General features: G+C 43.4%; 1 protein-coding gene across 1 annotated transcript in view; it reads left to right on the top strand.

Annotated features, from left to right (window-relative positions):
* TMEM219 (transmembrane protein 219) overlaps positions 1-25,309 on the top strand; it is a 211,048-nt gene that overhangs the window by 76,846 nt on the left and 108,893 nt on the right. The window contains exon 3 of the mRNA XM_069201642.1: positions 5,591-5,855. Within this exon, the coding sequence (XP_069057743.1) occupies positions 5,591-5,855 (265 nt within the window). The remainder of the gene's footprint in view (positions 1-5,590; positions 5,856-25,309) is intronic.

Genomic DNA, 25,309 nt, shown 5'->3' with positions numbered 1-25,309 from the left:
CACTCAGACCCACTCGGCCCAGGAGCGCAAACATATACTCCCATGCTAAGGAGTCGAAAGCATTGGTGGCATCTAAAAACACCGCTGTGGCATTATCAGCCTCCATCGAGCCCGCAACCGGAGAAAATGTGCGTAAGTTGTGGCACGTGGATCTCCCAGGCTCAAAACCCGACTGATCTGGTAGCACCCACCGAGGAAGCAACGGCTGCAAACGCGCCGCAATCATTTTAGCCAGAATTTTATGTCAATGTTAATCATAGAAAGGGGGCGATACGAATCACAGCTGGCCGGATCGTTCCTGGGTTTGAGGATCGTGACTATCCAGGCCACCCGGAGCGAGGCCGGAAGAATCCCGGTCTTCAGAGATTCCGCATACACCTCCAAAAAGTGGGGGGCGAGAATATCCGCATATTCCTTATAAAACGCAGGGGTCAAGCCGTCCGTACCAGGAGACTTATCGCCAGGCAGGCCACGAATCGCCCCAGTCACCTCCTCTACAGAGAAGGGAACATCCAGATACGAGCGGTGAGCGTCATCAAACCACACCAGTGCGATGTCAGAAAAATAAGCCTGCGCCGCTGCAGCGTCCAGTCTGACTGGATCAGCGTATAGCTGTTTGAAGTATTGAGTAAAGACCTGCATGACACCACTCGTCCCAGTCACACGCACATCCCCAGCACCCTCAATCTCAGTGACGTAGTTACTAGCCCATGGCCTGCGCAGCATATTCGTGAGCATATGCCCAGCCCGCTCCCCCTCACCATAGCGGCGTGCCCGTGCGTTCTTGCCCAAAAACAAACCTCTCTGAGGGAGGCCTCCTCATACAAAGACACCACACCCCGCAGCTCCGCGAGAACCTCGCCCGACCAGCTCTCCACTAAACGCCGTTCCAGCTCCAAAATCCTCCCCTCCAGATCAGCCAGTTCCCGACATAGGGTCCTCAACATCCCATGCTGTTTCGAGAAACATATCACCCGAATAACCACCTCGAATGCCTCCCATAAAGTGCTCGCCGCCCCCACCTAGCCTTCGTTTTCAGCAAAAAACGAGACAATGGCCTCGCGCACCTCAGCCCGAAAGGCCACATCCCGCAACGCCCCACAGGGCAGCCTTCACAAAAACGTACACACCAGCTCGCAGGGCACCTCCAGCACTAACCGAACCGGCGAGTGGTCAGACAGTGTACGAGGCAGGTGATCCACAGAGATTGCCCAACCCTCCACATCTCTAGTACCCAACCAAGGGTCAATACGGGACCAACTGCTGTGAGTATAGTTAACACACATGCCCTCTCTGGCAGCACCATACAGTGAAACACGTGTTTGCTGTTTAAAGTGTATAATTTTTCTACATGAAATACTGTTAAGAAAGAAGAAATGAAGGAAGCATTGGTGGATAAAATAAACAAGACAACGGCAACTGCACAACTCCCAGTTGGAGGTATTTAATTGTTTTTACACTCTTGAGTGCTCAGCTACTACACAAATATTAACCCTTCCTGTTTCTGTTATTTTTTGGTTGTTAGGCAACCGGCCCACCCCCCTTCCCTTGAGCACTGTTTATTGATTTGCCGTTTAGTTATATTCCCAGATTACTTTGTGGAAAGCGCACGTTATGTCTGTCTGTCCCCTCTCCTCTTGCAGCTTGCTGTATCCCTATCTCTTGAACAGGATATCAGCCTTGATATCCTTGAAGTCCACAAGAGGAAGAAGGTCCAGTCCTTCAGAGTTCCTCTCAAGTCACAGACACCAGGTGCAGTGTTCTTTTGTTCTTCCTCCAGTCCAGCTGTGTTCTGAAGTGAGTGCCTGGAGGTGCTACGATTATGCCTGGCCCAAGCTAGTGGATGAGAGTGACTCCTGGGTAACCCTTAAACAATGGGGTAAAAGTTATTCTATAGAGTATGTTCCCGTAGTCCGACGGCTATGCGTGCAAACGGTTTTCTGGGTGCTGATTGGGAGCCACTTGAAAAACTTTCTCAGCATCTTCAGAGTATGGAATCATGACCCAATGACAGCATTGATTTGGGCAGTCATGTCAAGTTTGATGCCAATGATGATCCTGAGGTTCTTGGCATGAGTGGTGTGGATGGGTGTCAGTCCTGGTTCTGTTGGCTGCCAGGTGGTGTCCCACGGTGATGTGCTCTTCTCAAAGATCACAAGTTCAGTCTTGTCAGTATTCAACTGTAGACAGACTGTATTCACACAGGCATTGAACCTGATCTGGGAACTGGGCATCTCGTCCGTGACTAGAAGAACGAGTTGCATGTTTTCTGCGTAGGAGAGGATGTTGATATTGTGAGAGCGCATGATGCCGGCTCGAGGGATCTTGTATGTGTTGAACAAGGTCAGAGTCAGGGAGAATCCTTGTGAAACTGCAGGTGACGTTGCAGGTGTCTGAGGTGTACGAAGCCGGGCTAACTGACTGGATCCTTCCAGTCAGGAAGGAGCGTATCCATTGTAGTGTGTCTCATTAGACTCTGATATTATGTAGGTGTTGGATGAGGATGGGTTGGTAGACATGTCAAATGCTTTGGAGAGGTCCAGGAGGATAAGGGCCACTGTGTCTCCTCTGTCCAGAGTCATGCAGACGTCATCCGTGGCAGCAATGAGGGCAGTTTCCATGTTGTGGTAGGGTCTGAAACCAGAATGAATGGTTTCAAGGAGTTGGTGGTCTTTCAGGTATTCGGTGAGGTGCCTGCTGATGATTTTCTCCAAGACCTTGGCCAGGAATAATAGCAGGGAGGTATGTCAGTAGTTGGCGAGCATTGGAGGGTCCGCAGAGGGTTTCTTCTACAAAGAGAGGACAGTTCTGTGTTTCCAAGCATCAAGCAAGAGGTGGAGGCATTCAAAATGGGTGTGAGGATGGTGCTGATGGGTTGCAGTCCTCTGGTGTAGGTGTGGTGGGGGCAGATTTTCCGATAGGGTTCCTGACTGGATGGACATCTTGGTGGCATTGGTTTCCTCGGGTGATGGCAGACCATGTGATTAAAAGTGGTTCTTTGGATAAGTTCCGGAGGCGTTTCACAAGATCTGTTGGGCTGGTAGTTGTCTGAAGTTGCTGTAAATGGAGTTGATTTTGTTGCCTAAGAATTGAGAGAGATTATATACGAGGTCCTGAGAGGGAGTGATTGAGTTAGAGGCAGCGGATAGTGAGCTGAAATCTTTCACAGCAATGAAGGTTCATTTGCTTCTGTTGGTGCTGCCATCAATGTGGTCCGCTAGAGCAACACGTTTAGTGGGCTGGGTCATTTGTTTTTAGTGTCTCAGAGAGATTTGAATGTGCTCCTGTCCGCATTGTCCTGGCTCATTCTTAATTTTCGCTACCTTTTGTTTGCAGCGGTGTTTAATCAGTGTGAGTTCCTCCCTTTTTCTAAGTGTCCTGGATCTTGCTGTATTGTTGTGTTTAAGGGGGGGCAGGAAGTGAGCACAAGCGATAATCCAATTGATGACGTTTTTGATGGCTTTGGGAAGATTGTTGTTTTGTTCAGGTTGGCTAATGTTGAGAGCAGTGATCTGGTCTTTGTCAGTGAAGCTGCCCCAGTTTTGGCACGCTGTTCTGGGCGTTGGATCGGGGTGGGGATGCCAAACTTGACAAGGGCGTGGTCTTTCCAGGTATCTGATGTGGACTTGTTGACTCTGACATTTCTGAAGTTGATGAAAATAGGATCCAGATCTATTGATGTGGTCAACAGATTAGGGGAGAGAGTGAGCAATCAACATGAGAGCTGTGATGAGGTGTGAGGGCAATCTGTTCTGGGAAGATATATAAATAAAATGAGCATGTAGTGACTAATCAGATGACAATGGAATTATTGGCAGTTGCGGGCATTAGACTGCAGGGCAATGATTGGTAGACAGAGATTTGTGGGAAATGGCAGTACAGCTGAGTAAAGTGAGAAATGAGCAGTGGGCAATGGACAAAAGATTTGGACTCTGTTCGGACCATGTTGAGAAATAGTGAAAAATGTGGACTGTAGACTTGGGAGTGCATCCTACATTGAAACTTTGCAGCTTAGGCCATAGGCAGTAGAACAGATGGGGAGGTAGTAGTAGACTGGGGGTAGTGTGTACAGTAGACTGAAGTGTTGGTTACCTAAACTATGACTTTACCATGGCTCTATAAGGCGTGGTTCCCCCCCCCCCCCCCTCCCCACGGGTGAATTGTTTCAGTGCACCAACGATAAATGTGAAAGACAGGTTATTGTATCCCTGCAGAACACTACTCAATGTAGTCTTGAAATATAATTATTGCTTTTGGGTCTCTAAAAACCCATATGAAGAAATCAGAGACACTGTGGTAACAGAAACAAACTTATTTCATTAGTCACAGTTTTACACACATACACACTCTGCACTAAGAAGAATTAAACTTTTAAATAAATGTATTTATTACTACAGGAACAACCTGTTTCTTAGTCCTTCTAAAACAGCTACAAAGAATATGATAAAAACAGCAAAAAGGCACGTTATAAATAACACAAATAAAATGAACATTTCTAACATGGTTAAAATGTCATCTAGAACCTAACGCACTAATAGATACTTCTGTCACCACAGTAAGAGAGCATGGCATGGAAGACAGAGCAGCTTGTAGTCCAGAGTATTTTAGGGCGAAGAGGGGCAGTACATACTTTGGTGACAGCAAAGGCTATTTTATTAGCAGATGTGTGAAGACCGTTATCCCTGCGTTAGCAGCATTTCTCCAGGGCTCAGCTTTATTTGCTTCATGCAAGATGTAGCATCTGCGAAGTATGCTAGCAGTAGGTGAGACCGGCTGGCAGAAACTCGTTCGATAATCTGGATGAAGGACCTCTTCTGACAAGTAGTCAAGTGGCAATCTTTATGTATTAAATCTTATCAGAAATTGGAATTTCTGACACAAATTAAACAATGTCTGACACGGATTTGTTGCATAACTTGTGTGCCCCAGACGTTTCCTTTTGAACATATAAAGTAAACGGACATTGATTCAAACTACACTATTCTGGCAGTATGTCTGTATCTATTCTTATTTGACCTTGCCATGGAGAAAACTAGACACTTGTACCAGACTAATGTTGCATGACGTGTTATATCTATGTTGTTAGTCAGATTACTTGACACTTTCACAGTTCTTAGACAGATAAGGTCAGGCACTCTGTGCGGACAAGTGGCAGACATGGCAATGATTCTTCAACAATCAAAAAACATGGTGATTTCCAGGGCCTGCATAAAATGGAGTCGAACCTTATGGGCTTTAAGTCCGGTTGGGGGTGGGTTCTGGGCAGCAGGTCTAGAGGTAGAGACAATAGCACTGTCAGGGCAATGTAGTGGTCATTAGAATGGGTGAAGTGCTCAATACTTTAGTAGAATTTGGCAAATAGTTTCAGGAGTCATGGAAGAATAACAGTAGCATAGTGGGCAATGGACCAAGATGAATTGCTCAGTAGACTGGGGGAGGGAATGGGCACTTCATTATCTCCTAGGTACAGAATTGCCAGTAGTCTCAGGCTGCTTTATAGGCAAATGTCGAGAGGGACAGGTGGCAAAAGAAAATTGAGAGAGGTATTGTTAAATAGAATGGCATCCTGATAGCCCTCTTTCTTCCCCAGGACTGGAACACATTCCTGCAATCTCTCAGTGATAACCTCTTCTGCCTTCCAACCAATAACACAGAAGACTGGTCTCCAGACCTGTGGCCCATCGCCTCGCCTGTGTTGAATGAGACTGACAACGCAGGCCATCCCCAGAGCTGGGTCACTGTCTCCTTGCTCGCCAGCCTCACGTTCCTGCCTACTTGGGGCAACAGGGAAGTTTTGATCCACAACAGGGTCCGCCTCGAAACCCAGATCCGTGGACATAAGCTGGGCCTCACCGGTAAGTCCCCCTTTGAAAGTTGTGCCTCGCATGTATACCCATGGACTGAATCTGGTTCTCACAGGAGTTTCAGGGGTATGCCTGCAACTAAGCCTCTACTCTGCTATAAGCTCAAACTTGCAAGCACTCTCTTTCTCAAGTTGAGCTTTGCAGGCTTTGTTCCTCACTTAAGTCTGGAGTGGGGGTTCACTGGTGTGTGCACTACTTGTATTTGGCCGTCACAAATACTTCTTCACATGAAAATAGACCTAAGTATCTCTTGACTGAACTGCTCCTTAAAAAGTGTGCTCCGCACCTGCAGCCAAAATTAACTAGTATGTCACTTCCCCGAAGCTGAGCATCACCAATATATCACTTGCCTCAGGATTTATCTCAAAAGCAAATCCAGCGTTAAAATTGAGCCTCATTGTTGCATTGCTCATTCTAAGCCTTTTCTTTAGGGTACATTTCCCGAATGATGCTGACCTTTACAAGTAATCCCCCAGCCAAAATGCTGCCTCCCAAATTTGTTTGTTAGCCTTAATATTCACCTCCCATTTATGGCCCTCACTATGAACTAAACCTCCCATGGACATAATTTAATCCTAAACTGGATATTTGAAGATTGTCCTCCAGCCTTAAGATGGAAGTTCCATGTGTGCTGCATTACCTTAAGTGGGGCCTCATGGGGATTTTCCCATGCCCTTTAGCTAGGTGTCATGGATGAATCCGCCCATTACTGTTATCTGTGTAACCTGCAGCTTACTTGTTCTATAAAATAGCTTAATGGGTAAGTCTAGTAGCTGCAGATATCTGACTGGTCTCAGCATACCACATACACCTTCCTTAGTATGCTATTTCTTCCAAAAAATAGGCCTGTGGCAGAAATGTGACCTGCAAGTTGCAGATTCCATTCTCAGTGGAGCCAGTTCAGTCAGTCATCCCTTAGAACAGGCTTCTCCAATATGTAAACAAAAACAAATGATGGACGGAATGCGGAACCAATCAAACATTCACCCCCAGTCACAGGTCTGGGATTAATCCATCAACCCTTTTGCTCTGCACTCCACTCTAGTTTGGACCCAGCCATATGCAAATCAGTCTTGACCCTGTTCCCCCATAGGAGCAGTACACCCGAACTGCCAGGCCAGGTCCTCCCTGGACCGGAAACAAGCATCCTGGGTCCGGTCTCAGTGTATCACCCTTCATCAGCCAGGCTAGCTTGAATCCAGTGGCATTGGGAACCCGGGACCCACGTCTGGGATACCTGGTGTTTGTTTGTTCTTGTTCTCCAATGAGTAGCTTGTTAGCTACAGTAGCTCTCTTATGTGCAGCCCAGACTACGAAATAGGCGTTTGCTTAGCTCAAATAATTTATGTACACCAACATTGAAAAAAAGTGTATTCAAGGTGAAAATGTGTGTATATTGAGAACTCCTATTTGATGCTTGAGGGAAATGGTCGAATTTCCTAAATATATTTAAAGCTGCTATTTCAGTGATTAACCATGTAGCATTGGGTAGAGTTATTACTGATATTACTGCCTTGGTGCCAGGGATGGGAAGTGCAGCAATCGCTCTTATCTATTATCTACATAAAGACATTCCAAATTGACAAAGCCTTTTTCACCTTACTGTTGGGAACCCTGTCTGATGCGCTCAGGTGATCACTGCTGATAATCTTGCAAAAGGTGGCATTAATGTAATCTTGTCTGATATGGTCACTATTACAACACTAATAGTATTAGTAGCTTGGATGATTTTCTTTGAATATATGTAGCTCTTTTTATGGACAAGGTTGGAGAACACAGCTTTAGTCATCGATAAGAGTTATTATTTGTAACTGTTATTTCATTTTTTCAGTATATTAGTGGATATTATATTACATATTTAAAATAAGGCAAGTTACCATTGCTTTAAAGGGTTTGTTGTGGTAGTCAGATGCAATACCTCATCAGAACAGAATATATAATGATCTACCGAATCACGTTTTGACAAAAAACACATTTTTGGCTACTGTACGTAATACCTCCCAGTGTTGAAGGTGAGTCAGACTTTGTGACATAGTAGTGTATTATAACTTTGAGGTTTGGGTTTCAAATGTTTTCATTTGGCCTTTTTATAAAATATAACAATGGTGACAAGTATTCATTTGTAGTTTGTCGCCAAGCTCAAAAGATAAATTAACCCCTTTTTATCTCCCTCACCTCAGACACTCTTCTTCTACTCACCAACTCACTTACTGGCCAACTATCCAGAACATCCCCTTAGCCCTAAGTAATGGTCCATTCTTGATGACTCTCAATACCTGATGGTCTTACCTGGGGCACTCGCCATTCTTCATATGGCCGAATGCAGCTTACCCACGTATTTTGCTTTCACTAATGACCGAGCTGACAAAAATCTTTGGAATGCACCTCTTAGTCTAAAGAAGACATTTATTATCTCACCACGAGGTTCCTAAAAGGAGATTAGCATGTTGAAAGCACACGTTTAAACATAGTCACAGCGATGAAAGGAAAATATACCAAAATGATTCTCCACTGCAATATACATAGCCAATATATGTATTTATATTATAATGCAAAGCAAATAATGAAGTAAAAATGCATCTCTGTAGGGCCTGCCACGTTCTTCATCTTTCTCATGCCAGCAAGACGATGACCCCATTCGACTGCGAGAAAGAGATCTCTACCCTCACGGGACAGATATCAGGCATTCGGCGTCTAAAATCCTGACTGAGGTCACTCACCCTCTCACTGTCACACTGGGTCTTCTTATATCTTAAAAAAACAAAAATAGCTTTCTGGAAAAAAAAAACCTCATTTTGCAATTCAAACATGCTGGCTAGTTTAGGTCAGGGTTGAAAGAAACAGGTTGGAACTGGGCAGTTTCCCAAGGTATCTTTCCCAAGCCTAAGCTGTTTCCTGCTGTACCATAAAAATCAGTCTAGTACATCTTTCTCATGCTGACTAACTCCTCCATATTATGTACTAGCTCTTCGGTGAAAATATGTCCTAGCTCTTCGGTTAGAAAGAGCTTGAAAACAAGCACAGTTTACAATGTGGAAAAGTACGAGCAGCTTTAACATGGCAGTGTCTAATGATATGATAAAGTCAATAGGCAGCTAAACTGAATACAAAATGTAGCCTGCAACTGGTGAACACTAGACAGCTAATCCAGTTGCAAAGTGGTGCAACACAGTCAGTGGTCAAAACACACATTTCACTACACCACGTACCGCAGATCACTCTCCCCATTGATATCATACATAGAGAATTCTTCAACACTCCTGAAGTCACTCGTGGAGTGTTCTCATCCCCAAACCCCTTTATTAACCCCTCTACCATTGAACTTCCTGCGCACCTCTTACCTTAGTCCTTACAGCAAATTCCTCTTTCTGACTTAGTCTCACCGCTCCCTTATCCAAGAGTAACACCACAGTATTTGACTCCAGCATGACTGACAGACACATTTCTCTCCACACTCCCTCTCTCTGACTTGGATCCCTGATTTTCACCACACTGACTCACTCATAAGCCCCCATTTCCTGTCACTGATCAGCTCTTCACATACTTCCTCCCACACTCTCTCTCTCTTCCACACTTACCCCTGATGAAGACCACATGCACTCCCTCTCCTCCTTATGTATCCCAGATAGCCCTCGGATATTTCAGCAGTTAACCCTGATAAGACTCAGCCTATTTCTTCCTCCCCAACTCCAGCCTTTACAAGCTGATTTTGGTGCGGACACGTCTACTTCTCTAATCCCAGTGGGAGAGTCAAGGAACCAAGATCTAAACGCAGACCTGGTTTATCAGCTCAACTATATAAATATTGAGACAGACCTTCACAATGAGCTGTTATTTCCTGTCTAGTCCCAAGTCCTACCTCCTATCCTCTACAGCTGGCACCCAGACCCTGACAAAGGTGCAAACTGAATTTCAACATTGTTTCAACTCCACCAATCTAAATGCCCTTGAACACAAAATTGATTTAGTCAAGTCAAGGCTATCCCACTTGGCCTATTCACTAGCTCATCAATGGGCAGCATGTACTTCCCTTATAAAATTGTTTACCCCCAATTAATGATTAGCATAACTCATGCACAAGACCAAGGAGCAGCCATTAACTGCACCCAGATAGGCTCTTTCCCTATCTTTCATTAGAAAACATGTGCCAACCTGCCTGCGGATTATTGCTTTCAACCCCCTCTTTCCTCTTCAGCCTCTGCCTGCCCAACCTCCAAGGCCAACCTCACACTGAACATAATACCACCCATCTCGTCACAGAGCACCAAATGTCAGACCTATTTACCAAAATCTGGCTTACATGAATATTATTCCAATCAAACCTCTGGATACTCCGTACACCATAACCACTGAGTCAGCCATGCACTGCCTGCGTCACAACTGTAAATCAGCAGTGAAGCACAAGCTGAAAATAGTAGACTCTGTTTTCCACTAATGTCTTCTCATTCCCAATAAGGCATGGTTCAGTGACACTTCCCACAATATAGCGGACCTTCTGCTCCCTCCAACTTATTTTATCACTAGAAGCGATCGTGAAGGGAGGACTGGTGGAGCTGTTACAGTTACCTTAATAACTCCCTTCAGTGCAAAGAGAATCCTAATAACTATTTTTCTTCATTTCATTTTCTGACTGTTAGCATTCAGCCTAATATGGGAATTTTATCTGCCAACCCTTCATGAGATAATGCTACAGTTGAGGAATACTTGGAACCCATGACAAGCCAGTTTATCTGTAGTGATGTTGTTGTTTTTCTTGGAGATTTTACGCTTCACTGGGGCAACACAAATGATGCAACCACCAAGCTCCACTCCACATTTCTCACTGAAAATTACCTAACCCTACACAGCTTCAGACCTAACCACAGCAAAGGCTCCATTCTTGACTTAATTATATTTAAGAGAGAATTACTCTCTACAGAATCTACTTCCATCAAATAATCTTGACTGTCACCAGCCACCCTACCTCCTGCTATTTTCAGTACCCATTAAAAGCAAACAGAAAACACCTTTGCCATCTCAGTAAGTTTCTATAGGATAGGAGGCAGTTGGAAAAGAAATGGAGACAGTCAGTACTAATCTTGCTTTCCTCAGAACTGCAAGATCACTCTACAATAGAAACCTCTTCAGTGCAAAGACACCACACTTTTGATCGCTCAGCAGTTCAGTGAATAACTGCCCCAACCAACTTTTCATACTGGTCAAAGCAGCTAACTTGTCCCCTTCCCCTTCCAATTTCAGTCAAATGTGTTGTTCCAACAGCTAAATTAGAAGATTTTTGACAGTTTTTAAAAACAAAAGTGAAATCAATTTAAATATCACTGGAAATGTATCCAGATCTCCCACTCATATGGAACACGTCCTACAAATCTAAGAAGTCCTGCTAACAGTTGTATGGCCATTAAAGAATTAAAAAATTGAAGGACATCAATTGAGAGGTCCTCATATGGTTTGAATCGTACCTAACGAATAGATCACAGAAATGATCAACAAGAAAAATGGACTACAACTTTTCATAATTGATTACCTTGACACTAGGGTCTCCCAGGGTTTTGTCCCAGCCGCCATCCTTTTCAACCTATACCACATATCCCTTAGAGACTTTCTAAAGAAGGCAGGGGTTCTTTAACACCAATATACGCAACTGTATCTTGAGGTCCCCTATCCAGTTGCCATGTCTCACCTGGCTAACGTGCCACGCTGTTTAAGACAAGATGACTCCCTCTCACTTAAAATATCTAAAACAATCTATCCTCATCTCATCTAGCCAATCATCACTGCCAATATGCTCCTGGTTGAATTCAGTCAGCAGTAGCAGACCTGCTGTTTCTCCCTATTTTTTATTTTTTTTCGGTCCTCAGGTAGCTGTCAGGTAGCTGTCACAGAAGCTGCTGCAATTCTAAGGGGCCCGTACTTTGCGGATCCCTCAGATAAAAAATAAAAATAAAAATGCTGCAATAGCGTTGCAGAGCTGCTGAGTGCAAGAGGCTGTACAAGGCTGTGTGAGGCTCTGAGAGGCAGAGGCCGTGAGAGGAAAGCTGCTTACTGACTTAGTAAGCCTCTTGCCTTCCGCCATTTGTCAAGTGTGCCATTATCCGTTTTGCCTGCCCCATCCATCCCTCACTAGTCCCCAGTCTTTAGCAAGCTCTGCATAAGCAGCCTGAGCAAATTTTACCTTTGAGTAGCTATTGATGCGGCAATACTGAGCACTGCTACCTCACCCACCGACAGCTCAAGTGTAAGAGGCAGTGTGTGGCAGTGCCTGAGGGTCTAAATATCGGAGATTCAGACTCTTTTTCAGCTGTAAGTTCCAAGGAAGGAGTTCTGTCATCGGGGAACATAAGTAGTGAAGTGCAGTTGGCCTAAGTCCTGCTGCTCTTGGTTGAGCCCAACGCTCTCAGAAGCGGCCCAGCTATGTTTGGCTGCGACGTGTGACCCAGGTGAGCTCCCACCCGCCTGTTCCTGCTACTCTGCCACTAGGACATCCTGCCACTCTGCTACACAGCCCATATTGCTATCTCATCAGCTATTTCACTACAAGTTGACTACGAGTCACACAAGCCCCAAACAAATGAAAGGCAGTAGAGGCTGAAAAGGGTACATTTTCCCAGATACATAATTTATCAACAAACAAAACTCCTGCTTTGGAAGACTGACCTAGGTATCTCTATACATCTCATGAACTTTACTGGTCACACCAAGGCACCTCCTGGAGAGTGCTCTATCTCTCAGCAATCTTGAATGCCCCTGTGCAGCGTGCGTGTGCCCTCCTGCCTCGCCCTGTTGGCCATGTGATACTGTATGGGGGGGGAGGTACCGGAATAGGAACCAGGACCATTACTTCCTGTAGGTAAACTGACCCATCCAGCCGAACTGTAATAGTCTGCAGATACCTGCTCCAAGTCCCAGTTTCCCTGACCTTGCGCAACCAGCTCAGTAAAAATGCTCTGTGGGAAAACCTGAGGACAGGCCATCTCTCTACTAACAAGAAGTGGGGCAAGAATAAAGCCGCTAACCAGTGTGGCTAGAGAGATGTCTGCTTCACTGCGGAGGGTGCGATAAACAATACTACGACATTGCAAGTATCATCACCACTTGGCCCATCTCACTCTTCTAAATTGCTCTCACACCCTTCACTACCTAAGCACCCTAGGATCATGGAGTACCTGATCCCAAAAAAATCCATCTCCAGCTGCGGGGACAGAAATTCCTCACGGCCTGCTTCCTGCTGCTGATGGCTCTCTCACATTCTTAAGCTATGTACAAGGAAGCACCCATGCCATCCAGGGCACTCTGGGTACGTGTCTTACAACGCTGACTATCTCAGCTTAGGTTCACACTGCAGATAACCGTGAGGGGGGATATATCATTCTTGTAGACATTTTTTGTATCACTCAATCTCCTCTGGGACAGATGCTAACATAGTGAACACATTAAATATGGGTCAATAAGAGCAATCCCTTAGATAATGCATCCAGTCTGTCATGTGACCAGCCTATTACCACTAAGCCCATGCATCCATTTAACTGATCTGAATAATAAAAACAAGCAACTTCACATGCCATTTGATTCCCTATGCCGCCTAAGTCCTATTAAGTTAAACCTGTTAACTTCAAAGGTTTGGGCCACTAGTCTGGCTACGGGAGCATCTACACACACTTCTGTAGAAGAGGCCTTTGGAACCCACAACTTTGACTAATCAAACCACTCTGACTTGATGTCACTACAGGAAGAATGTAACCCACAACATAAATCACTCAGTAGCCAGACCGATGGGACACGCCAGCATTATTCTAGTCCCAATCTCTGGCATGCTGTGTTTAACAATTTGGAGGCAGTCTCAGCATCTTTGTTTTATCACTCTGACAAGCCTGACATGCAAATTGATATCCTAAGTGCCTTAGCAGACCATATTGTTAGAACAGATGCCAAATTGTCAGCCCTGAATAATCTGATTATAAGGGTCCATTTGGACCCAGCCGCCGTATAACACTCTTGCCCTTGCACCAGGGCTGTGAACGACTTTGCCAGGATACCTCAAAAGTTGGACTCTGTTCTCGATTGGATTTCATCAACTGCCCAACAGAAAAGTACAATCTTGAAGCAACAGGACAACCTGGATTCTAGCAAGACCCCTGCATTCTCCAAGGGCACCTCTGAATATTCACTGCATGCAGGTTTATCCTCCTCTATCTCTGACCCTGCTAAGGCACCCATAGGATCTGCATCCACAGTGCTGGAAACCATATTGCCAGGAGCTATAATCACCAACGAATGTGCCCTCTGAGCTGTTTCTCTTAATCTAAGAGATAGTAACATTGGTTCAGTCAATGAGAGGGCAGTGCCTGCTCCCCAGCTAATAGATGTGGCTAAGCCTCATACAAAAAGCAAGACATAAGCAAATCACCAGCCACTCTCTGCTCCTCTGCACACCCTCTGCCCCAATAGCTGCCCCTGGCAACAATGCCCCATCTCGCTACTCAGTCACCTATCCGCTTCCAGGCAAACAGTCCTCTAGTGACTTCAAAATTAAAACCTACCAAGTGTTTAATTGCAATCCAGTGCCAAAGTCAGATCACAAAGAGGACAGTGCTGCTGGCGGGAAGACTCAAGCCTGAACTTACCAGCATGCACCAGCTGTACCAGCACCTCCACCACATGCACCTGAATTATTGACTGAGAAGTCTCATACCAGCAACATACATCCTGCAAACACTGCCATTCCTACCGCCAGACCTATCATGCCTGTTATGTGGAGTGACCACTCCATACCTTCTTGCCCCTGCTTACCTCTGGATCTTGTAACTGACCCAGCGGCATTACCTGAACAGCCTGTCATCCCTGACTCCGGTTCTGAGTCTCATCATCTTTGCACAGAATATCCTTGTAAAAGCCCATCAAAAGGTCCAGCGTCACTACCACTTATTGTCTCCCTTCCTTATGGACTTCAACAGCTTTGCAGAGCACTCAGGCTATTAACACCATGATGTGATCAAAAGTCACCTCAGAGCATTTTACATGTAATGTTTTTCTGTGCTTTATACTCCGCATACAGGTCCATGGTTTTAAAACCTTTCTTAAATAGGCACTCCCTGCATCATTGCACAGAAACTCTGCACTTTCTACAATACTTGGAATCAGGGGAGATTGTTATTATTGTTTGTCTTTTTGAAGCAGCTGCTCAAGGCACAGCACCGAGATACTAGAATGGGCAGAGCTGAAGGTGGCATGCACTCTTAATTTTCCAACAAACCATCTCAAGTTCATCTTGCAATGTGTCTCCCGGGGCAAACATGACAATTTTTAACAGGAGCACAATTTTGAAACTGCTTGGGACAGCTGCAAACACCAGACACATCAACACTTCATACGTAGTTTATTGAGTTCGAGGAAAATCCAGCCCAAAGAGGGAGAGACGTCACCATCACTACGTGGTCATAACAAATATAACTTTGTTTCAACATTCAATGCCATAAACGTTTTTCCACACAACACTAAATGATTCAAAACATGCATGATACCACTAAAAATTTCAACTATCAATTAAAAAGGACTCTGGTAACTTCAAATGGTATCCCAAAAGCCCCTTAACATAGACATAATAAGAAACAAAAAGAATATTTACACCTACAGTACACTTAACGAAAACCTAAAAATACACAATTTATTTAAAATGTGCACAGTTATCAGCTAAGAATTACCTTATAAAATGAGCTGAGCTTCAAGAATGTCCTCCTAATCTTCCACATATGCCCTAAACATTTAGCAACTGCACATGCAAAAAAAGGGCTGGGATCTGTCCTTAGTATTGTCAGTCGATGCACTATCACAGGTGCTCATCCGTCTGCAAATTGGTTTCAACCATATAGCATGAGGATGCACTTAGATTGAACAAACAAAAAATACATGGGCTACTGATTTATTCTCAGCTTTACAACTAGAGAATGCCAAGGTAGACATCAACCTATTTTGCCAGCTACTTGTAAATGAATTGAGAGAAAGAGAACAAGCCTAAACTGGATATAAATCTTTCTGTGATTCGGTACTGTAATAGTATCTAAATAAGGTTCCAATAACCTGACAGATTTGCAATACAAAGACTTTTTTGCGAGTTGAATATTGGAGGGAAAAATAGTCTGTCAACGCTGCCCATTCCCAATAGAGCAATTTCACAGAATCTTTTGAGGGCAGAGATTCTGGTACGGTGTAATCCCAAGTTTCTCGTAGGCCAATTTCAGACAATAAACTCTTCACATTAGTTATCCATGAAAGGTTATTAGACTTGTCTAAAGTAAAAAAACTTCCCTGAACGCATTTGCATAAGACGACAATTCAGGAGTGGACATGATTCTCCTCCAAAATAGCAGAGGTTGTAACTTGGCCTTGCTGGCAGTTGATTTCCAACGCATATCCAACTTGAGGGAATGAAGCGGAGAGCTTTGGGGCAGAAGAACAAGCTTCCTCAGAAGTTAGTGCTCAATACTGATTAGGTTATCAAGCTGGTCAAATCCCCACAGTTCAGCCCCATAGAGGGCTGAGCTTACAGCTTTCAAGTCATACATCTGTAAATCGGCGGCTACTGGTTTGCTAAATGATAAATTATGTTCTTTCAGAAGCCCCCCCACCAGTTGCCTATGCTTAATGACATCTTGTTCATATGCAGCAGTTTCCAAGACATTCTGTCTGACAGCTTGATGCCCAAATATTCAAAGGTATCGACCCTCTTGAGCATTACCCCACTCAAGGTGCCCGCCCCCCCTTATAGGATCTAGGAGGATTAGTCGCCATGCATTTAGTCTTTGGTGTACACAAAATTCCTCAAACTGATTTATTAATAGCTAGCTGGAGAGACCCCCCCCCCCCCATCCCCCCCCCAGGGGGATTCAACACTATAAAGGTGTCATCTGTAAATAAGAGAGTCACTATTTTATCCTTGCCAAGCCTATGGGGCATCAGCAGGCTGGGAAGAAAGGAATTGACAACGTTGTTCAAATAAAGTTATAAAAAAGTTGGTGCCAATGCGTACCTTTGCGAACTCCCCTATTTACATTGATTGGATAAGTAAGCTGGCCTTACATCCCCAACGTACTCTGGCAAAGTTAGCTTCTTGGAGGCGAATAATTAAGGATAAAATCTCATTTGGCATCCGCATTTTACACAACGATCGCCAAAGCTTAGCTCTGGAGACTAGGTCGAAAGCTGACTTTAAATCAATAAAAGCAACATAAAGACTTCCCTTGTCAGTTACAACTATCATCCAAAACAAGAGGAGGAAGCAGAATACCTGATCAATTCTACTTGGCTTTTGTCTAAAGCAGCTTGGTGAGGCGATAAGATGCCATTATCATTAATCCAATCCTGGATCTTGTACAGGAGAGCACGGAAGAATATTTATTTAATGGAGTCTATAAAGCTGATAGGCCTATAATTGTTAGGTAAGGTCCTATCGTCTTTCTTAAACAAAGGTACAACCTTTGCTGCCTTCCATGAATCGGGCACCCCTTGCAATGGCATTGGATAGTAACAGTATGTACTGTGCCCAATTTCCCCTCTCATGTAGAAGAATATCCCCAGGACTGCCATCGGGACCCGGGGCCTTAGATCGCACAATTGAATCAATAAAAACCTGTATATCATCCAAGTCAAATATGCTATTATTTTCTGACTGAGTGGATACAGGAGGAACAGGCTTAACACTAGACTTGCTATCATCACAGTATAGAAAATTAAAGTAGTAAAACGAATCAGATGCCGACATATGATTTTCAGAAGAGAAAGCCATCATACGTCCTCCACTTGCAACTAGGGACCAAAATTCTTTAAAATCCTTGCAGTCACAAACTTCCTTCATTAACCGCTATCTCAACTCTTCTGAGTCCCACTTTGCCTTAGACTGCGCCTGCTTATAAGATCTTCTGAGCGTTCTAATACAAACTATATCTGTGGAATGAATCGCCAAAGGAAGTTGAACTCTTGCTTGCCTGCATTCCCAGTTGAACCACTGGCTGACCTCCCTGCGGCTGAACGTTGAAATCCCCGCCCCCGCCCCCGGCACCCCAGTCAAAACTATGGGGCTTTATGGAAGACGTGGCCATTGACAGACCAGTAAAATACCATTACGGAAATCTACTGTGTCTCAGGTGCTGCAGTAAAGTTCGGGTTGGGGGAGGGGGTATTTTGAAAAGTTCAGGGTGCGTCAGGCAAGGTGTGTGCTTGCTCCGTTGTATTCTCCCCCTACTTTAATAATTTAGAGAGGTAGTCCACTTCAAGGTGGGGACATGCCCCAGTTTGGAAGGCACCCAATACCAGCCCTATTGTACAATGACGACCCTGACATCATGAGTCGTACACCTGTAGTATTGCAGCACCTTTTGGATGCTATTCCATCCTTTATGGAGGGGCTTGCTATAAAGATCAACACCACCAAACGTTTGTAATGACAAGTAGTTATCGGGTGGGCCAGAGACCTGTTTTCAAGCTCCAGGCTACCCTTGTTTAATATGTGATCAATTTTAATTGCCACGGGGTAACTTTTAATTGTAGGGGGTCCTGCAGTCAAAGATAGAAATTAGAAATAATCTGTTAGCAAGGAGTATCAACGCAGTATTTTCCTGTGCCACTAAATTGGGCAAAAGCTAACTTGTCCACATGTCAGGCAGCTGTCGTGCAAAATGTGTTGGTCTGGCTTATATGTCACCTGCTGGCCCTCTCTTATCAGCCATAGGGAGCTAGGCCTTATCCATCTTGAGGACATTTTAAAGACACCCCCACTGCTGTTATGGTGTAGGATCTGGGTCAACGAGGCCCTCTCCTTAAATAGAATGATAATTGAGGACTGTCTGTCCCTCTTGCGGTCTTTAGAAATTCCCTGGCTAAGGGGTGGCGGAGACATTGCAGTGGCCCTGGGCAGGCAGGACCAAAAAACACTCGGGAATAAATGTTTCACATTTTGGAGGAAGAGAGCTGGGCAAAGGTGTCTGCACTCCCTTCTGTTGCCCCTTGTTCTCCGCTGAAGCCTCTCATGAGTATTCGACCATTCCTGTTTTATGATGCACAGCACTATCAGCACTTTATTTTGCTCTGTTCTTGCCTTAACCCATTTTTCCAGGTTAGTTACCTTTACTCAGTGCAAAGACTGGTTGTGCAATCTTGTGCCCTGTCCATGCGATCAGAATTCAGCACAGAGGAATGTACATGTAATGTTTTTCTGTGGCTTTTACTCAGCATACAGGTTCATGGTTTTAAAACCTCTCTTAAGTAAGTACTCCCTGCATCATTGCACAGTAACTCCTGCACTTTCTTCAATCTTTGGAATCCGAGAAGTTTGTTTTTACCATTTACGCCTTTTGAAACAGGTGCTCAAGGCAAGGAAATCGCTTGGATAGTCTTGTACATAATGTTGAGCCTCTTACATATCTTGGTATTAGATTTACTCCAGTCTTGTTATTATTTTTATAGATCAAATATTCCTTCTATTGTTGTGCTATATTTTAATTCTTGCCTTCCCAGCATTATTATGGCTGATGTTTTCATGCTTGTATTATCATGTGACGTGAGTAGTAACATACTTTCTTTTTGGTCTTGTGGCATAATCTCTCATACAAAAGCCATAAGCAGGGTTTAATTTAGTGCTGTTATTTGCACTGAATTTGGAAACTGTACGTTGTCTCCTTTTTGATTTTACCTTTTTGGAATTAGTTTGAATCTGCCATATACTGAATTAGGAATTTGCACTTTGTTCGCACTTTGATTTTATCTCTGTAGGTTCAGTTTGAATTTGCTTTATCATGCCTTGTTGTTGCCTTTACTTTTATTGTCTATATCAATATGACGGGATAAAGTAGATTTTTTTTATTTTGACAATCTGCATCCTTAAATGCAAGCCTACCATTGTCAACAGTGACAAAACTCTGAGTCTTCCTCACAAAAAACGAAAGTCAAAAGTAAACACCTTTGACGTTTTTAAGTCCGTCTGCTCTTGGGTATCCGTCACTTTATTTCAGAACAAGATCTTGAAACTCTTGTGTAGCAGTTACTAGTGCTATCGAGACTAGACTACTACAGATTTCTTCTGACTGCTCTTCCAGAAATACATCTGGCTTAATTAAAGCAGTTTTCCATTTGGCAGCACACTTCTTTCGGGGGCAAAAAGGAATTACAGTATTTTTCCAATACTGCAGACATTTTGTTGGATTCACATTGGAGATAAAGCCATAAACAAATCTGCTTGCTTCACCCACAAGGCTCTTCATACCTCCTCTAGACAATACCTGGCTGGTAAACTTAAGAAATCTGGTGATGATAGACAATCATGGACTGTAGAAGCTCTGCTCTGTGAACCTACAACTTTAAGAAGGAAAGATTTATGGTTCAGTCTTTTTCTAGAAGTTCCACCAGAACCTGAAACTCGTTACCTCTGACTTTATGTACTACTACCACACTGGCAATCTTCAGATCCGAACTGAGGGTGATTCTACTTGAGAGACATTTCAATTATTCCTTCTTCACACCAGCCCCTCTTAGACTTATAGTCTGCACTGAGCCCGGCTGTGAGAGCTACTGTTCTTTCTCAGTGTTATATTATACTTTATTTTCCCTCATACTTGTTCGGATCTTGTCACTCAATACTTGTAGCTTGTACACTTGATAATTCTCAGATAATGTTGTGATCCTTTTGTCATATCTACTTACACGTTGCACCTCAATATTTGTAACTTCCAAATCTTGTGTTATGACTTATTTCTGTTGTATAGCACTCTAACACCTCTTGGGTAATATCCACAGTATATAAGATGGCAGTCTTCTCAGATGGCACCAAAGGTGTATTTTTCCCTCCCTCCCCTCCCTAATGTGAAGTGGCAGATCTAAATGCTTCATGTGTAGAAATCAAAACCTTTCCTCTTATCAAAGACCAAAGTTTCCCCTAAGCTGCTCAGAACATTTTACGTCCCATATCTGGAGCAAGGATTTTCACCACAACACAGCCATTCTTTCTCCAGTCCAAGAAAGCCTCATTCTTCTGTCTTTTAGAAAACTCAATATTACATTTAGGTAGTATGATATAGAGTGCTTTTTAACCCCAGTTTCATACCATATCTTCAGGGTAACCCTGGTGACTGGGGAAATGTAGAGTCCAGGTTCTTTTTGGCATGTGAAAAACAATGCTGTCTCCAACATGTAGAGCTATTTACTTTGTGTTTGCTAGGGCAACCATTCAAGTAGATATAGTGAGAGGCTTGAAAGTAATGAAGCAGGAATCCGTAGGCCTCCTTCTCTTGGTTTATGGATTCCCTCTCGACAGCCTTTTCATGCCCTACGTCTTTGCCAGATATGTTGTAGACATATGTCTTGTGTCTTTTGGGTGGCCTTTCCCAGGATGGCTAGAGGGAGCAACCAAAATCGTTGGTAGCACTGTCATTCTCATTGCTGTGGTCCTCACACCCACTATATTTGTTTGTTTCAGCAGCTAATGGGTGAATTTTAACTGCATGGGTAAATCCGGCTAGAACTTTATTTAGCTTCTCAGAAATAGATTTAGCAAGGGGTAGACCCAAAAATTATGTCTCCTCCTCAGCATTATGCATGACCTCCGAGAACACATGCTGTTCTGAAAGGCAATCTGTAGTAGTGATTTTGAGGCCAGCACGTTTCATCATGTTAATCTTAAGGCATGAGACTGCTTGGAACTGCTGTAGTACCCAATGTAGAAACAGAACCAAGAACAGCATGTTCATTTGGTTGGCTCGCACATTATCCACAAATTCTACAACCTTAAATACATCATCTCCCAGCTTTTAATCCCTGGACATCTGGATCATCCCAATATTCTCTGGAGAAGAGGTTCAAGTGCTATACTAAAATGTAGGGTCTTCAGAGGGCATGTCTGCTTTGCCCATTTACCTCTGTGGACCCTGTTTGTGAGCCTGACATTACCCCTTGATTCTTGGCATAGAAATTTGCTGTGCCCCCCTGGAGGAATCATACACTAAATTACATTCTGCACGCCACTGGCACCATAACAGGCCATTCTCCCTCATTGGAAACCATTCCCTGTCGTTGAAAAGTGAGTCACTCTGTAACCTATCAAAAGGAGTAAAAGGCACTGCCTCCCTGCAGTGACTCCGAATAGTGCCCCTTTATTAGCCTATCCACTTCATTAGAAAAGTACCAAACCCCATTTAAGGAAGTGAGAGTGTAATTGGCCTAATCTCTTAAATTCATCACAACTCTGATTTTGTCTGCATATCTTGTGGAAGGGAATTCCAGAACTTTGCTCTCACCTCAGAACAGCTGCGTTCTTAATTTTCCTTAAATACCTTTTAAAAATCCTGACTGATGTTGTAGGTGTAGACTATTTACACCTCCCTTTGGTTGAGGCTTAAGGTGGGCCACATGTGAAAAATCAAAGAGACCTCTTTAAGGCTTGTGATTCCTTTGACAAAATGAGTGATTTCAAAGACGATTCAAATAAAATATGCATTTTTGTCTCTACCCAGATCACAAGCCTAAAGGCTTTAAAATCTGCAGGAAGTTTTCAGCTAAAACCTTCCATGATCTTGAATGAAGGCTTCTGAGGTGGAATGAATAAAATGAGGCTGCTGAATATTGCTCCTAAGGTGAAGAGTCTGAGGCAAGTTCTGCTACACGCAGAGAGAAAAAGGTATCAAAAAGAAAGATTAATCTGAAACACCAGAAACGAAACTAGTGACTAAAGAGTCTTCCTCCAGAGAACCACAGGAAAAATGTCTCTGTTTGTAAACAAACCGGTCTGGCCATCTGCCCCTGAGTAAGGGACAATTACCAGCTTTTGTAACTCTGCTTTAATTTCCTGTGGCAAAAAAGGTAAAAGGGTCTGTTTTAGAGTTTTTGCAGAGGGGTTACTCTGTCACAAACGTGATGGATATCCCATCCACCATATTACAAGTTCCATAGGCCATAAAGAAAATGTAATACAGTGGACAGGATATCTGTCACATTTGTGGTGGAGTAACCCCCTCCACCAAACTCTAAATCTGGTCTGAAGTTGGTAACACTGTTGACAGGAACTCCATTGCCAACTTCCATAAATGTCTCCTCCTCAGTAACGGCACCCTCATTGATGCCTTTGTCAAAAACACTGTAGACTGTGCAGATGTCGACGACCAACCAGTCAACAAAACCGTTGATGGAAAAAAAAAACAATTACTACCAACCGATCGACGAAGCTGTTGTGTTACCCATTAAAGTCAGTTTCTATGTCGACAAAGGTCTCCTGACAAAAGACAAGAAAGGGAAAGGAATAAGAGACATACACCTAGAACACACTTCCCCAAGCAAAGTTCTGCCACTACCAGCAACTAAGCTACTTGACACAGAAGCAGAAGATTATTCCGATCTTGATGACTCTTATGAAGCAACGTATCACCCTGATCAAATTGGAATTAAATGTTAAGATTCAAAGGAAGAGCAAGCATCCTGTCCACAAGCACAGCCCAGACCTTTCCATCCCAATATCTCAGCACAGCACTGGGATGAAGAGTGAAAACTATGACTGTCACTTTGATCCATATGAAACTGTTCACGAAAGCTATGAAGAACATCCGATGATGCCATTTAATGGCTAAATATTATGGGAGCTTTTCACTTCCCACCCTGCAACCTATCCAACAGTCGTTGCAATTCAGAATTACCGTTTCTTCGAAAACCGAAACCTGACATTTCAAGACGTTGTTGAGGCTCCACTAGCTCTGCACTGATAGCCAGTGCTTTTCAGATTTATTTGCAAGACCCTACACAGATGGACATGTTTGATGATGACCATTACGTTAATGTGGAGAAAGTTCGGTTGCCTAACCTGGTTAGACCTACAGAAAATCAATGGGGCAACTATATTCTCCCAGTAACAAACAGATCCAGTGATACCCCCTCCAGTTGATTCTCCACTGAATTATGATATATGTAAGTTTCACTCTTGTGTGGAGATCGAGCTGAAGTAAGATTTGATCTGTCTATCTCAATCAAAGAGAATGACTGCTTTTTATAAAATTTCGTCATCCAGGCAGCTCAACATGGATCATGATATCTAGTAATACCATACACTACACCACCAGAGGGAGAGGACGGTGGATGGGTATGTGTGATAAAATATTCTCCTCTATGGCAACAATGTCAATTAGAGAGGTCAATGCCATGACAGTAGTAGGTAGATTTGTCAGACAAATGTGGGTGAATATGGCTCTAGACTTGAACCTACTACCAGAAGGCAAGAAACAAAATATTTCTTTGGGAAGGAGAAAGGGCATCTGAAGCGCTAATTGATTAGACTATGGACGTGCCATATAGTGGTTTCAGACAACTGACTGGAGCTGCTGTACTACAAAAACAAGGTAGGTTAAGGGCCAAATAATTTAGGCTTAAGGTGCAAAATGGAATTATGAACATGCCGTTTGTGCAACAATCATTCTTTGGCAAACAAACGGAGGATGTGTAGTAAAATATTACAGCAGACAGCAAGATCGTGAAGAACACTCTAGCAGAGAAGAACTAAGTGCTTGTGTGAAGGCATATCCATATTGTCGGTCATATCAGCTGCACAGATACCCATTATATCAGTTATTGCTAGTTTTTGTGGGTCACTACATCAGTCATACAGACAACTGTAATCCCAATCCTACACCAAGTCTTCGAAGTGTAGCAGTTTGTTGCCAAACATCATGATAATTTTATAGAGACTTCTACCTGTAGATTCCTTACATTACATTATTCCTCAGGTGTCAGAATGGACTCAGAACATTTTGAGCACTACATCTGTGCACCCATAGGTGCAGGGCCATAGCCAGAAGTATATGGTTAGGGGTCACGGCCCCCAGCCATGACAAGGAAGTGTTCCGTGGAGGAGGCGTAGTTCAGTATGGTAGCTTTTGAAAACAGTGATATTTTGAAGCATGCACTTGGTTTTATTTTGAGGAGAAAGTGGGTCACAAATGGTTTATTTTAAAGCATGTTAGTCATAACTGAACATAGTTCAAAGATATCAATACAGGGGAGACATTGTAATCCCCCACGGAATAGGTGACGACATTAGTGTCCCAGGTTGTGTACATGCCACATTTGGCCAGTGAAATAGATCAAAACGTGATTAGATTTATAGCAAACTTTACAATAGGTTTGGAGGTTCTTCTATAATGGTCTTTTGTCATAGAATAGGGCACATTAGTTATAATGGCAACCATTTTACATTCATTTTTACAGGCGATTTGGATTGTTTAAAAAAAAAAAAAAAAAAGGCCAATGATACATTTAGAAGTACATTCTGCCAGTAACATGGATGAAACCTGGATAGAATTAAAATAAAATGTTATAGGTCAGGAGTTACTACTAAAAGTATCCAAGAGTAAAACATATGTTATAAATGTTTTTAGCCAGAATCATCAGGGCACACTTGGTATTGTTCAATATCAATTCTATAC

Source organism: Pleurodeles waltl, chromosome 7, assembly GCF_031143425.1.
Source record: "Pleurodeles waltl isolate 20211129_DDA chromosome 7, aPleWal1.hap1.20221129, whole genome shotgun sequence".
Classification (NCBI taxonomy): Eukaryota; Metazoa; Chordata; class Amphibia; order Caudata; family Salamandridae; genus Pleurodeles; species Pleurodeles waltl.
Note: the sequence above shows the minus strand (reverse complement) of the source record. Positions and strands in the feature narration are given on the sequence as shown.